The sequence below is a fragment of the Lucilia cuprina genome, chromosome 5 (genome assembly GCF_022045245.1).
Source record: "Lucilia cuprina isolate Lc7/37 chromosome 5, ASM2204524v1, whole genome shotgun sequence".
Taxonomy (NCBI): domain Eukaryota; kingdom Metazoa; phylum Arthropoda; class Insecta; order Diptera; family Calliphoridae; genus Lucilia; species Lucilia cuprina.
Window position 1 is genome coordinate 7661102 of NC_060953.1, and position 16038 is coordinate 7677139.

General features: G+C 28.4%; 1 protein-coding gene across 1 annotated transcript in view; it reads left to right on the plus strand.

Moving 5' to 3' along the window:
* The first annotated feature begins 1182 nt into the window (after positions 1–1182).
* Positions 1183–16038, plus strand: part of LOC111686779 (adenylate cyclase type 2-like) — a 22049-nt gene continuing 7193 nt past the window's right edge. Inside the window, exons 1-6 of the mRNA XM_046951403.1 lie at positions 1183–1300; positions 3301–3495; positions 3765–3992; positions 5156–5171; positions 5274–5407; positions 5866–6084. Coding sequence (XP_046807359.1) covers positions 1190–1300; positions 3301–3495; positions 3765–3992; positions 5156–5171; positions 5274–5407; positions 5866–6084 — 903 coding nt within the window. The 5' untranslated portion in view covers positions 1183–1189. The remainder of the gene's footprint in view (positions 1301–3300; positions 3496–3764; positions 3993–5155; positions 5172–5273; positions 5408–5865; positions 6085–16038) is intronic.

Genomic DNA, 16038 nt, shown 5'->3' on the forward strand with positions numbered 1-16038 from the left:
AGAACAGAACTAGAACAGAACTAGAACAGAACTAGAACATAACTAGAACAGAACGAGAACAGAACCAGAACAGAACTAGACCAGAACTAGAACAGAACTAGAACAGAACGAGAATAGAACTTAAACAGAACTAGAACACAACGAGAATAGAACTTAAACAGAACTAGAACACAACTAGCCCACTGTCTTATTCTACAAATCAAATCACACTTAGACAAACTACATGTTTGTTTATATATAATAGTGTATATATGAGTATTTTTGTTACTAAACAAACGGATGTATGTACACAGGATATGAAGGGATACAGCTAACATATATTTACGTAATATACATATGTATGTATGTGAAAATGTCTGCGTGTTTATATTTATGTATTGTAAAGTGTTTTGGAATATAAATTTATTTATATACTGGTCTATGGTTACCAAATGACGGACGGTATGTGTATGCACTTCCTGAACCACTTAATATCCTAGTTGAAGTGTTGTTCCATGTACATATTTCGTATTTAAGTAGCCAATATTTTTGTTCAAAATATTGGCTTTTAAAGTTAATGAGATTCTTGATGTGTTTGTTGTGTTAATGTTGATGGTTAGTTTTTTGGATTTTTTTTTTTTTGTGTTGTGAAGCTTCAGTCAGCTGTTGTTTAAGGGATATTTTCTCTAGATTTTTAATGTAATTTATTTTATTTAGCAGTAAAAAGAGCAGTTTGTTTTAGCTTATTTACATTTGCCATTAAAAAACACTTAAATAAAATGTACATTTCAAGGTTTTGAAGGAAAAAAACAAAACTTAATGGTTGCTATTTTAATAGTTTAAGTAAGATAGTTAATTTAGTAATGAAGGAAAAAAATAGATTTTTTTTGAAAATATTCTCTATTAAATCTAAAATTAAAATTTAAACGTTATAAAACAACAAAGAACAATTTCAGCCTTAGCTGTACAGTAATTGAATTTTACCTTAAATAGCAACAGCTGGATATTGAAAATGTCCTGTAATGCTATAGAAATTTATGCACAAATACACTCATAAATATATAATTTTTTTTGGAGTGTAACCTAGTATGAGAGTGTCTGTGTTAAACACAATTTTAATTATTTAACTTTGTTTAACAATTTAAATAAAAAATGTTTTATTTTTTCTCCTACCCCCACCCCCCTACAACAACTCTAGGGTATTCACACAATGTTACCCATATCATGGCCAGTGTCGGTGGTTTTAGCTCTATTCATGACAGCAATACATATTGTCTATCGCATTGGCGAAAGTCCTGACTATGCACCTAATTTACCTGTGGTAAGTACAAACAAATACAACAACTACATGAATATATTAAAATACTTATACTAACACCAACACTACAAGTCCAAGGACCTTACTGCACATTGTCGATTCACATTTGTTTGTCATTTAAGTTTTTTATTTTAATTGGACTTTATTTTAAATAAAACATTTGCAAATACTCTTCATAGTCATGTATAAAATGAAAAACATAGAACAAAAGAGAGAGAGAGAAAGAGGAAGTGCTAAAATCACTACATATTTCAAAAGTCATTATAAAAAATGTCTATGTGTATTTTAAATAAAATAAATACTACAAGTGTTTTGTTAGTCCTAGAAAACATTTTGTTCTTTTTTTTACGAATACAAAACAAAAACAACGTGTGCATATAACTAGAAATGCATTTAAAGTGTTTTTATGTGTCAGTGTGGAAAACGAAAATTCTATTTTAAAATGTATGACAAAGGTCAATGTCAAAAGAAAAATAAAATTAAGGATAAACGATAAAGGTAGACAACAAAGAGTTATTGCAGTAAATAGAAAAGAACAAGAAATAACTAGAACAAAAATAAAACTGAAGAAGAACACAACTAGAATTGAACTAGAAAAGAACTAGTACAGAACTAGAACAGAACTACAACAGAACTACAACAGAACTAGAACAGAACAAGAACAAAACTAGAACAGAACTAGAACAGAACTAGAACAGAATAGAACAGAACTAGAACAGAACTAGAACAAAACTAGAACAGAACTAGAACTGAACTAGAACAGAACTAGAACAGAACTAGAACAGAACAAGAACAGAACCAGAACAGAACTAGAACAGAACTAGAACAGAACTAGAACAGAACTAGAACAGAACTAGAACAGAACTAGAACAGAACTAGAACAGAACTAGAACAGAACTAGAACAGAACTAGAACAGAACTAGAACAGAACTAGAACAGAACTAGAACAGAACTAGAACAGAACTAAAACAGAACTAGAACTGAACTAGAACTGAATTTGAACTGAACTAGAACTAAACTAGAACAGAACTAGAACAGAACTAGAACAGAACTAGAACAGAACTAGAACAGAACTAGAACAGAACTAGAACAGAACTAGAACAGAAGTAGAACAGAACTAGAACAGAACTAGAACAGAACTAGAACAGAACTAGAACAGAACTAGAACTGAACTAGAACTGAACTAGAACAGAACTAGAACAGAACTAGAACAGAACTAGAACAGAACTAGAACAGAACTAGAACAGAACTAGAACAGAACTAGAACAGAACTAGAACAGAACTAGAACAGAACTAGAACAGAACTAGAACAGAACTAGAACAGAACTAGAACTAGAACAGAACTAGAACAGAACTAGAACAGAACTAGAACAGAACTAGAACAGAACTAGAACAGAACTAGAACAGAACTAGAACAGAACTAGAACAGAACTAGAACAGAACTAGAATATAACTGAATACGAAAGGCCCTAGAGCTTTTATTCGTGGTTATTTTTTTGCATTTAGTTTATTAATATTGTACAACAATTTATTATTAATATATTTTTTTTTGTTAGACAAATCAAACAAACGCCACTAGTTTAACAAGGCATGAAAATTTAAATAAACTATTTTTTTTAATAAACCATTCGACAGGGTCATTCATTGTTACTGGTTGGTTGATTTTAAATTTCTAAAGGATTATTAATAATAAAAATATTTTTTGAATATTAATAAAACTGAATTGAATGGCAATTGTTAATATATATGTTGTTAATCAAGGTCTTGTTTATTAATCAAGGGATGAAAGAGATTTTATATTACTTTAAATAAAACAAGTTTAAGTTTTAGGTAAATCAAGGTGGATCAAGAGTTTGTTAAATAAATGCTAGGAAATTTCTAATTTTTAAATTCCTGATATTGCTATGCTTTAGATTTAATATACAATTACTAAAATGTATTCCTCCGGAATAATTTTTTAAATTTTTTTATAAATGCTGCTAAATTTTCGCAATTTTCTTTAGCTATTTGGCGAAATTATTATGTTGGCTAGTGCATCCGTATCCGGTTTATATTATCGTATAATGTCAGATGCTGCCCACACTCGTACCGTAGATGGTACACGCACTGGCATCGAACAACGTGTAAAATTGGAATGTGAACGTGAACAACAGGAACAATTATTGCTAAGTGTAATACCGGCTTACATTGCAGCTGAGGTCAGTATAACTAATGTGTTTATTAAAAAAAAGGAAACATTGTCATGTGGCACTTGCCACCAGCAGCCACAAAAGTAGCAACAAATCCCATTCATACTTGTTTATTATTTCAATTTATCCATATTTTTTTTTGGAAACGTTTAAGTTGTACATATGTATGGGACTGGGATTATTGTTATTGTTGTTGTTGCTGTTTAATATTTTCATTTTATTCTAGCTGTTGTTGCTACTATCCTCCTACTACTACTGTTTGTCTATTTTCTTTTTAGGTTAAACGTAGCATAATGTTAAAAATGGCCGATGCTTGCCAACGGGCTGGTGGTCAAACAAATTCATCGGCCACACGTTTCCATGAATTGCATGTCCAAAGGCATAACAATGTTTCTATTTTATATGCAGATATTGTCAATTTTACACCGTTGTCTGAGCAACTGACCGCCAGTGATTTGGTTAAGACTTTGAATGATCTTTTCGGACGTTTTGATCAAATTGCACAGGTGAGTTAATGAATGGGAAATTGTTTTCTATTTTTGTTCTAGTTCTGTTCTAGTTCTTTTAAAATTTTGTTCTAGTTATGTTCTAGTTCTATTCTAGTTCTGTTCTAGTTCTGTTCTAGTTCTATTCAACTTCTGTTCTAGTTCTGTTCTAGATGTGTTCTAGTTCAGTTCTATTTCATTTCTAGTTCTGTTCTAGTTCTGCTCTAGTTCTGTTCTAGTTCTGTTCTAGTTCTGTTCTAGTTCTGTTCTAGTTCTGTTCTAGTTCTGTTCTAGTTCTGTTCTAGTTCTGTTCTAGTTCTGTTCTAGTTCTGTTCTAGTTCTGTTCTAGTTCTGTTCTAGTTCTGTTCTAGTTCTGTTCTAGTTCTGTTCTAGTTCTGTTCTAGTTCTGTTCTAGTTCTGTTCTAGTTCTGTTCCAGTTCTCTTCTAGTTCTCTTCTAGTTCTGTTCTAGTACTGTTCTAGTTCTGTTCTAGTTCTGTTCTAGTTCTGTTCTAGTTCTGTTCTAGTTCTGTTCTAGTTCAGTTCTAGTTCAGTTCTAGTTCTTTTCTAGTTCTGTTCCAGTTCTGTTCTGTTCTAGTTCTGTTCTAGTTCTGTTCTAGTTCTGTTCTAGTTCTGTTCTAGTTCTGTTCTAGTTCTGTTCTAGTTCTGTTCTAGTTCTGTTCTAGTTCTGTTCTAGTTCTGTTCAAGTTCTGTTCTAGTTCTGTTCTAGTTCGGTTCTAGTTCTATTCTAGTTCTGTTCTGTTCTAGTTCTGTTCTAGTTTTGTTCTAGTTCAGTTCTAGTTCTGTTCTAGTTTTGTTCTCGTTCTGTTCCAGTTCTGTTCTAGTTCTGTTCTAGTCCTATTCAAGTTCTGTATTAATTCTTATTCAAAATACAAAATGCACAACACCAAAAAGAACATCAAAAGTTTAACACAAAACTTGCTTTTAACAATTATGAGGTTTTATCATGTCTTAACGCCTACAAACAAAAGTATCAACTTAGTCTGCTAAACCACCTTGCAACCATTTGTCTGGTCAGGCCAAACGACCAACAGAAATCAAACCAACAAGACCAGATCATTTAAAGACATAGAGAAAAAGTTTTATGGCCAGCCAGCATATTAAAACTTTTTTTCTTCATTATTTATTTCATTTCGATTTTTATGTTTTTCAATTTAACAACAAGAACAATGAAAAAACTTGTACGTAACGTTACAAGAATCGTAAATGAAACTTTTTTGAACAAAAAGAATATTTAATTTTTTTTGTTTTGTTCATTGTTATTAAACATTTTTTCATTTTAGCGGAGGACATTCACTTAGATGACCTGTATACAAGATATCGACAACGTTTGCGTAAATCATTGTTCCGCTCTGGTCTACTAATATCATTGGCAGCATGTGTGGTTTCCATTATTATAGGTGTCATTTACCAACAGGTGAGTAAAGCTCTTTGCCAAGCACAAGGACAATAATGACTTAAAACAAAACTTTTCAACAAGTTTTTATTATCCTTAAGACAATAGAAAGGGTAGTTGAAGTGAAGAAAGTGTTAAAGAATAATCGATTATTTGCGAATGTGTATTTATAGGAAAGAGAAAATGTACTAGAACTAAACTTAAATCAGAAATATTAAATTGCATTAAAAATTCATAAATTCCCATATTAAACTTATCCATCTTTTTATATAACAATTCTCCCTCTTTAAAACCACTGACTTTTAATTCCCAAATGAAAAATAGCAAATTATTAGTTTCCTATACACTGACTTTGACGTCTACTTCACTGATATGCCCTTGTATAGTATACTCCTCCTATAAATATGCAATTTATTTTGTCGCTCCTTGTGCTAATGTCAGTTTGTTGTTTATTATTCTCTTCTTCTTCTCAATTATAGCAATTATTACAAACACTATTACTGGCATTGGCTACATTAATATCGGCTAGTATACTCACAGCCCTACAGTTTCCAGCTGTATTGAATTCACCGGTGGCTGCTTTGGCTTTTGCTATTGTAACAACATTTTCATTGGGAACGATAGCAGCAATTACGGGTGAAGAATTGGCGCCATTACCATTATTTGCTGTATTCCTGGTAAGTATATGTTTGAATGTTGTATGTGTACAGACATCCACATACTCGCTCTCTAAAGGAAAACACTCATACATAAAGTACAGGTTATTAATGGACGTCTATTAGCAAAAGAACAGTGGTCAACTTAAGTAAACTAGAACAGAAGTAGAACAAGATAGAATAGAACTAGAACAGAACTAGAACAAAACTAGAACAGAAATAGAAAAGAACTAGAATAGAATTAGAAAAGAACTAGAACAGAATTAGAACAGAACTAGAACAGAACTAGAACAGAACTAGAACAGAACTAGAACAGAACTAGAACAGAACTAGAACAGAACTAGAACAGAACTAGAACAGAACTAGAACAGAACTAGAACACAACTGGAACACAACTAGAACACAACCAGAGGAGATCTATAACAGAATTTAAAAAGATCTAGAACAGAATTAGAACGAAACTAAAAAAGAACTAGAGCTAGAAGAGATTTGAACTAGAACTAGAATAGAACAGGAACTCAACTAGAACATATTCAAAACTTTATTAAAACTCTACTAGTAATACACTACAACTTTAAAAGTACTCAACGAGAACTCAACTAATTTAAACTAGAACTTAATTACAATTTAACTAGAATAAAACTGCAGTTCTTTCGAACCTTCTGCTCTCAAGCATGTTTTAATCATTTGAAATGTAAACTAAATCTCTGTCTTTATTATATATTTATTATCCCTGCCATATGTTCACTTTTATAGTCAATTAAAATTTCCCATTATTAATCTAAAACCTCATTTTCTTCACAACCTCTTTAGAGTAGAATAAAATGAGATCATATTGTCTACTTCTTGTTCTTCTTCTTGGACTATTTATAATTCTATCATCTTAAATGAGGCCAAATAAATATTGACAAAGAAAATGTGTGCGAGTGTGTGTGTGTAGTTATGGGTATCCTTAGAAGGAAAATGTATCAGATTTCTTGTGACAGTATAACAACATTTAGCCTTAGACTTGGCTATAGAGTATTATGGTGCGTGCTGTCAACAACTTTTTAGTTAAAAAATATTTATATTTTTTTCTTTTTATATTTACACACAAATTGAATCTTAAATCTGCCTAGTAGTGGATTGTTGTTGTTTTCTATAAAGAGGTCCTTTTAGATTAAAATACCAAAAAAATAATAATAAACAAAAGCAAAAAATAGAACCTGTTGCTGAGAAGCCACGCCAAAGGACTTTAAGTCGCCCCTAAAGTACAATAAGCAAAAAAAAAAAAATCTGCAAAAACCTTAATAATAAACATTTCTATGTCATGACCTCCTGCGCTTTTCTTAAGTGTAAAAGTATGTTTAGTGTTGGTGTTTGTGTTGGGTTTGTATGTGTTTCTCTTTTTTTGTACACTTTGCCCTGACACCCTCAATTAACAATGTCATCTAACAATGATTTTGTTAGCAAGAAAATATGAATGTTCATAGAACAACAAAAGCAAAGAAAAAAAGGACATAAAAATGCCACAAGAAAGGAAACATATTGGTTGGGCTTTACTTTTTTTGCCTAAATACACTGAAAGAGAATGTTTGTGGTTTTCTGAGAGAAACATAGAAAAGTTAATGTTGAAAAAACAATTAAGGATAAATGTGTGGTTAAGGATATGAAAACAAGGGTTTTAACTTACTTTAAACGATAATAATAGTTTTCCAGAAAAAGTACTTTTTACAAAAAGGTACTTTTATTACAAAAAACTACATTTTACAAAAAGTGTACTTTTAATGCTTTTTTTCATAAGTATTTTAGCTTTATTTGAGATTTTCGACTTAAAATATCCTTTTAAAAAAAGTAGTATTTTTGGTACCTGTTTGTAGTTTCTTTAAAAAATGTACTTTTTGTACAAAAAGTGTTAACAAAAACTTTTTTATAAGTAATTAAGCTTAAATTGATAAATTCTGCTAAAAATTAACTTTTTTAAAAAAGTAGTATTTTGGTACTTTTTTGTAGTATCTTAAAAAAAGTACTTTTTTACAAAAAGTGTTAACAAAAACTTTTTTATAAGTAATCTAGCTTAAATTGATAAATTCTGCATAAAATATATCTTTTGAAAAAAGTAGTATTTTTAGCACTTTTTTTTAAATTTGTTAAAAAGTACAAATTTCTATTCATTTTCTATTATTTACACAATTTTGCGAAGAATTATGAGAAAATGTGATAAAAATTTAAATTTTCTTGTTTTTAAAAAAGTAGTATTTTTAGTACCTTTTTCTGAATTTGTTTAAAATGCACAAATTTGTACTATTTATACTTAATTTAAGTAAAATTATGTGAAAATAAAGGAAAAAAAATCAAAAAACCTTGTTTTTAAAAAAAGTAGTATTTTTTAGCACTTTTTTTGAATTTGTTTAAAAAATACAAAAATTTAATTATTTTTTTATTATTTATGAGAAAACATAAAAAAAATGTCAAAAATTCTTGTTTTTTAAAAAGTAGTATTTTTAGTGCTTTTTCTTAGATTTGTACTTTTGTACTTTACCCACTATTTTTATTACATTTATTTTAAATAAAACTAAGAAAAACTTTCAAAAATAGTCAAAAAAAGAGATATTCAAAATAGTAGTATTTTTAGTACTATTTTATAAAACACCAAAATGTGTTATTTTTATTAGTTTGTTAAACAGGCATTAATTAAAAATAGCAAAAATTACAAAAATATATAATTTAAGAAAAAGTAGTATTTTTACTACCTTTTTTAAATTTTGCAAAAAGTAGTAATTTTGTTAGTATATCAAAATTTTCATTACTTTTTTACTAAATTTACAAGAAATTTGCAAAATTTTTATTAAAATTACATTTTTTTAAAAAGTAGTAGTTTTGCTACTTTTTTTTAAAACTTTTAAAAATCTACAATTTCTATAAAATTGACAAAATATTTTAAAATTTAACAAAAAATAGATTTTTTTAAAAAGTAGTATTTTCAGTACTTTTTTACATTTCATAAAAAAAGTTACAGTTGTTGCCCTTTTATGAAAACAAAATTTCAAAAAGTAAACAACATTTTGCTCACACAATATGTTCATCAGACGTATGATTATTATTAGTTTTATTACAGCTTTGAAATTCAAATTACTCATACGTCTCCCTACAGTTTTTTTGTTCATATTAATCATAAATAATTTATAACTTTCTTTTCTATCATTTCAATAATCATAGACTTAAGTATCTTAAGAATAAACAGCAAAATCAACAAAAAAAAATATATTAAAAAAACATAATATAAAGACGACTTCATGTCATAAAATGTTTATAATAATTTACTAAAGAACACCGACGACCGACCGACCAAACCAAAGTGATAAAAATAAGAACATAAAGTTCTATGACTTGTTGAGATTACAAATTATTTAAAGCAATAAATATCCCTTAAAATTGAAATTATTATTAAAGACACTGAAAGGAAAAAAAGTAAAAATATTTCAAAAACATTTTTTCTTTCTTTCTATCTATCTTTGCATCTGTGTCATAGTTTCCTTCGCATTATAATCAACAACAAAAACGCTCATAAACAACAATAACTATCGGAAAATAACTGTGATTGCTTTAGCATTAGAGATGGTGTTAGAAAAGCAATAATAAATAAATAATTCCCATAATTGATAGACTGGAATAATTTATTTATTTATTCACTTCTCATACTATTATTAGTGTTTATTACTTTTTTATCTTCATTTAATGTTTCCTTAAGCATTTTTAAGTTTATGATTGCAAATAAAAAATTAAATACATTCCAGTAATGAAGTGTTAGAATAGATTGATTATAGACTAGACTATAGACTAGACTATAGACTAGACTATAGACTAGACTATAGACTAGACTATAGACTAGACTATAGACTAGACTATAGACTAGACTATAGACTAGACTATAGACTAGACTATATACTAGACTATAGACTAGACTATAGACTAGACTATAGACTAGACTATAGACTACACCATAGGCTAGACTATAAACTAAACTATAGACTAGACTATAAACTAGACTAGAGTATAGACTAGATTAAAGTGTTGACTAGAGTATAGACTAGACTAGAATATAGACTAGACTGGAGTATAGACTAGACTAGAGTATAGACTAGACTAGAGTATAGACTAGACTAGAGTATAGACTAGACTAGACTAGAGTATAGACTAGACTATAGACTAGACTAGACTGTAGACTTGACTATAGACTAGACTATAGACTAGACTATAGACTAGACTATAGACTAGACTATAGACTAGACTATAGACTAGACTATAGACTAGACTATAGACTAGACTATAGACTAGACTATAGACTAGACTATAGACTAGACTATAGACTAGACTATAGACTAGACTATAGACTAGACTATAGACTAGACTATAGACTAGACTATAGACTAGACTATAGACTAGACTATAGACTAGACTATAGACTAGACTATAGACTAGACTATAGACTAGACTATAGACTACACTACAGACTACACTACAGACTAGACTATAGACTAGACTATAGACTAGACTATAGACTGGACTATAGACTAGACTATAGAATAGACTTTAGACTCGACTATAAGCTGGACTATAGACTAGATTATAGACTAGGCTAAAGACTACTCAATAGACTGGACAATTGACTATAAACTAGACTATAGACTAGTCTTTGAAATATACTTTAGACTAGACGTAGACTTTACTATAGACTAGCCTAAAGTCTCTACTGTAGGCTAGAAGTAGCTGAAACTAGAATCCAGAAAATGACTACAGTTTTGACACATCTTTATTATAGCAGTTGATGGAAATCTACTTAATAGTTTAACATACATATTTCTGACATATTTATATTATTATTTATTTTTTTAATACAATATTTATTATTTATTTATAATCTCTTATCATAAATATTTATAAATCAATTTATAATCCTCTTACAGAATAAATACACATATTATAATACTTGACAATACAAAATCAAAACTATAGTATTATAATAAATAATACAAGTTTTAAAATTAATCAACAGGACACGACAACTTTTGAATATTTAAATAGAACATTTAACTGTTTTAATATTTTATTATTTTATAATAAAATAAAGTTGAAATGAATGTCAAGGTTTTAATTTCAATTATTTATTGTTTTGTTATTGTATTGTTATTTTTAAAGTTATTTAAATATTGATACAAAACTATAGCGTGTAAAAATCAATACAAATGACTAAACAATACATTTGCAATTTGTTTAAAGTAGTATATAAGTACTAAATATACTACTTTTTTAAACAAATTTTTTTGTATATTTTTTAGCAAGAAGGCGAAAAATGAACTGAAATAGTTATTTGAGACAAAAATAAAATAGTATCAAAAATACTACTTTTTTCAAAATTAAATATTTTGATACTTTTTTAAAGTTTTTTTTTTTTAAGTTTAGCGTTATAATTAAAAACTAAAAAATTAAAGTTTTATAAAAAATACTACTTTTTTTTAATTTTGTAAAAAGTACTAAAAATACTACTTTTTCAAAAATTAAATATTTCGTTATTTTTAATTAAATTATCAAAAATGAAGCCAAAATAGGGCAATCATATTTTTTTAACAAAAATAAAAAAACTACTAAAAATACTACTTTTTTCAAAATTTAAAATTTTAGGTTTTTTAACATTTTTGTTAAGTCACTTGATAACGAAATGATATTAATAAAAAAAATATTTAAAAATAACCTAAAATACTACTTTTTGGCATTGATTTAAAAAAGTACTAAAATACTAATTTTTTAAAATAATTTTTTTTTTAATTTTTATTAATTTTATCAAAAATGAAGGCAAAATAAAACAAACATTCTATTTTTGAACAAAAATGAAAAAGTACTGAAAAATACTACTTTTTCAAAATTTAAAATTTTTATTTTTTTTAATTAATATTTCTTCATTTAATAACAAAATTATACAAATAAAAAAAATTTATAAAAAATACTACTTTTTGGCATTAATTTAAAAAAGTACTAAAAATACTACTTTTTAAAAATATAATTTTTTGTTTTTTTAATATAATCAAGAATAAAGCCTAAAGAGACAAATTTTATTTTTTTTAACAAAAAATAAATACTACTTTTTTAATAAAAAAAATAGCACTTTTCCCCTTTTTAAAATAAAATGATACATATTTAACGTTTTTTGTTCAATCCTATTGAAGAATATTTGTCTACACTGCTTAGGCAGTCTATTTCAAGAACACACCGATAAAGAAAGGTGCAGCTGTTATTATTGCAAGGATACTATTTATTTTTTATTCTAGTTTTATTATCCTTTTTTCTAAGTTTTTGTTTGCTTGTCTCCTTATTGTTGCAGCAAGCCAGCAACAACTATAAACAAATAATCATAAAAAATTTAATAACAATTTGTAAAGCAAAAAAAAAAAAAAGAAACTTAACAAAAAAGTATTGAAATAAAAAAATGTAACAAATAACACTCTAGTGTTTGGGGTGTCAACACACTGATAACAAACAAATGTTCACACATACATATGTATTGAATTGAAATTGTGTAAGCAGCATTTGCATGCATATGCATTTAGTATATAAGACAAGTTTTTTATTGTAAACATTAGACATGACAAATACAAACGAATTGACTAGAAAGCAAAGAGATATAGAGGAAAATAAAAACAAATCATACACATTTATACACTTATACAAACATATAAGTATGTTTAGTTCCTTTTTCAAAAGTGAACAAAGTAATGAAAATTTTTATACCCTTCCTGCATGTCTTGACATTTCTATACAAAAAGTATAGCCTATAGTCTAGTCTGTAGTTATGTTTAAATTACAGTCTACAGTCTGGTATATAGTTTAGCCTATAGTCTAGTCTATTGTCTAGTCTATAGTCTAGCCTATGGTCTAGTCTGTAGTGTAATCTATAGTCTAGTCTAAAGTCTAGTATATAGTCTGATCGATAGCCTAGCCTATAGTCTAGTCTATAGTCTAGTCTATAGTCTAGTCCATAGTCTAGTCTATAGTCTAGCCTATAGTCTAGTCTATAGTCTAGTCTATAGTCTAGTCTATAGTCTAGTCTATAGTCTAGTCTATAGTCTAGTCTATAGTCTAGTCTATAGTCTAGTCTAGTCCATAGTCTAGTCCATAGTCTAGTCTATAGTCTAGTCTATAGTCTAGTCTATAGTCTAGTCTATAGTCTAGTCCATAGTCTAGTCTATAGTCTAGTCTATAGTCTAGTCTATAGTCTAGTCTATAGTCTAGTCTATAGTCTTGTCTATAGTCTAGTCTATAGTCTAGTCTATAGTCTAGTCTATAGTCTAGTCTATAGTCTAGTCTATAGTCTAGTCTATAGTCTAGTCTATAGTCTAGTCTATAGTCTAGTCTATAGTCTAGTCTATAGTCTAGTCTATAGTCTAGTCTAGTCTATAGTCTAGTCTATAGTCTAGTCTATAGTCTAGTCTATAGTCTAGTCTATAGAGTAGTCTATAGTCTAGTCTATAGTCTAGTCTATAGTCTAGTCTATAGTCTAGTCTATAGTCTAGTCTATAGAGTAGTCTACAGTCTAGTCTATAGTCTAGTCTATAGTCTAGTCTATAGTCTAGTCTATAGTCTAGTCTATAGTCTAGTCTATAGTCTAGTCTATAGTCTAGTCTATAGTCTAGTCTATAGTCTAGTCTATAGTTTAGTCTATAGTCTAGTCTATAGTCTAGTCTAGTCTATAGTCTAGTCTATAGTCTATTCTATAGTCTATTCTATAGTCTAGTCTATAGTCTAGTCTATAGTCTAGTCTATAGTCTAGTCTATAGTCTAGTCTATAGTCTAGTCTATAGTCTAGTCTATAGTCTAGTCTATAGTCTAGTCTATAGTCTAGTCTATAGTCTAGTCTATAGTCTAGTCTATAGTCTAGTCTATAGTCTAGTCTATAGTCGAGTCTATAGTCTAGTCTATAGTCTAGTCTATAGTCTAGTCTATAGTCTAGTCTATAGTCTAGTCTATAGTCTAGTCTATAGTCTAGTCCATAGTCTAGTCTATAGTCTAGTCCATAGTCTAGTCTATAGTCTAGTCTATAGTCTAGTCTATAGTCTAGTCTATAGTCTGGTCTATAGTTTTGGCTATGATCTGTCTATAGTCTAGTCTGTCTATAGTCTTTCTACAGACTAGTCTATATTCTGGTATATAGTTTTGTCTTTAGTCTAGGTAAAATCTAGTTTACAGTCTAGTCTAGATTATAGTTTTGTCTATAGTCTAGTCTATAGCGTAGTCTATAGTCTAGTCTGTGGTCTAGTCTATACTATAGTCTATTGTGTTTAAGCTGGTCTATAGTCAATAGTTTTGTCCATGATCTAGTCTATAGTCTAGTCTGTCTATAGTCTAGTGTATAGTCTGTAGTATAGTCTGTCTATAGTCTAGTCTATAGTCTATTCTATAGTTTAGTATATAGTCTAGTCTACAGTCTAGTCTAAAGTCTAGTCTATAGTCTAGTCTATAGTCTAGGCTATAGTCTAGTCTATAGTCTAGTCTATATTCTAGACTATAATCTAGTCCATAGCGTAGTCTATGGTCTAGTCTAGAATTTAGTCAAGTTTTTAGTTCAGTCTTTCTTTTTTTAATAAAACTCTTAACTTTTTAAACGGAAGTAACTGACAATAGTATTCTATCATTAAAAGAGAAAAAATTATATGTGTGCGTTTAAGTAATTGTAAAGGAGCTTGTATATGTTTTGCTATTACAGTCTATTATTTTTTACATTTTTTCCCATCAAAGTGAATGCCATGTCATTTCTACAATGACACCATTCTGTAATGGAGGCAAAGAAAATTATAAAAAAAATGTAAGAACTGTTTAAAACAGAAAAAAGTTATCATTTTAAGGAATTGATACCTGATGTTAGACGAATCGGTTACACCCTGTCTAACGTTTATATAAGGCATATAAAAACAAATTTAATAAAAATAAATGTTCTTAAAAATAGAGATTTCTAAAAAAAAAGAAATGCAAGATGTTAAAGATGAAGATTGGCAGGCGAAAAGGAGCTGTTTATCAAAAATAAACATAAATGGTTTAATTTGGTTATAAGGGTGGAAGGTAGACAGACAATTATTGACAGACATCGATAGATATTCTATTTGATGGTGGGTAGACAGTTATGAAATAAAATGTTTTTGATATATTTTTAACAAAAAAATTGGTAGTTAGCTTAAGAGGAGGAGGTTTGATTAAACAGAGAGTCGAGACTATCAGCAAATTATTTAAATATAAATAGAATAAAATGAAAGCTTAAAACACAAGCAGCTAGAAAATATCAAAATGTTTAAGAATATTTTAAAATCTTTAAAAATGTTGTACTCTATTACTTAAATCTAATTTATATTTTTCACGCATTTATCACGTTTTGTTGTCAGTATGTCAACAGGATTTGTATTACTACATATCTCTTGTCTATAGTTATGTACTTTAACTACTTGCTTGCTATTGATTGTTTGTCAGCCATGATATATTTACATTTTTTCCTTTACTTTTGTATATGACATATTTGAAGGCTTTTTCATTCAAAGTTTAGTTTTGTGGATTTTTAAGGTTATTTTTTGTTTTAAAATATGGTTTGTGTTTTTTAGAGGATACCTTAATGTAGTTTTGATAAAATATGAATATTTGTTTGTGAAAATTATGAAAACAAAAATTTCAAGGTTAATATCAAACTAAGGCGTATGAGAAATATATTATGGAGAAGGGTTTAAATAGTAATCATACGTAAAGGTGCTCTAATGAAAACTCATACCTATAAATCTATAGTCTAGGTATAGTCAAGTCTATAGCCTGGTATTTGGTCTACTTTAGATTCTAGTCTTTAGCTGTTCTAGTCTATAGTCTAGTGTAGTCTACTCTATAGTCTAGTCTATAGTCTACTCTATAGTCTAGTCTATAGTCTAGTCTATTGTCTAGTCTATAGTCTAGTCTATAGTCTAGTCTATAGTCTAGTCTATAGTCTAG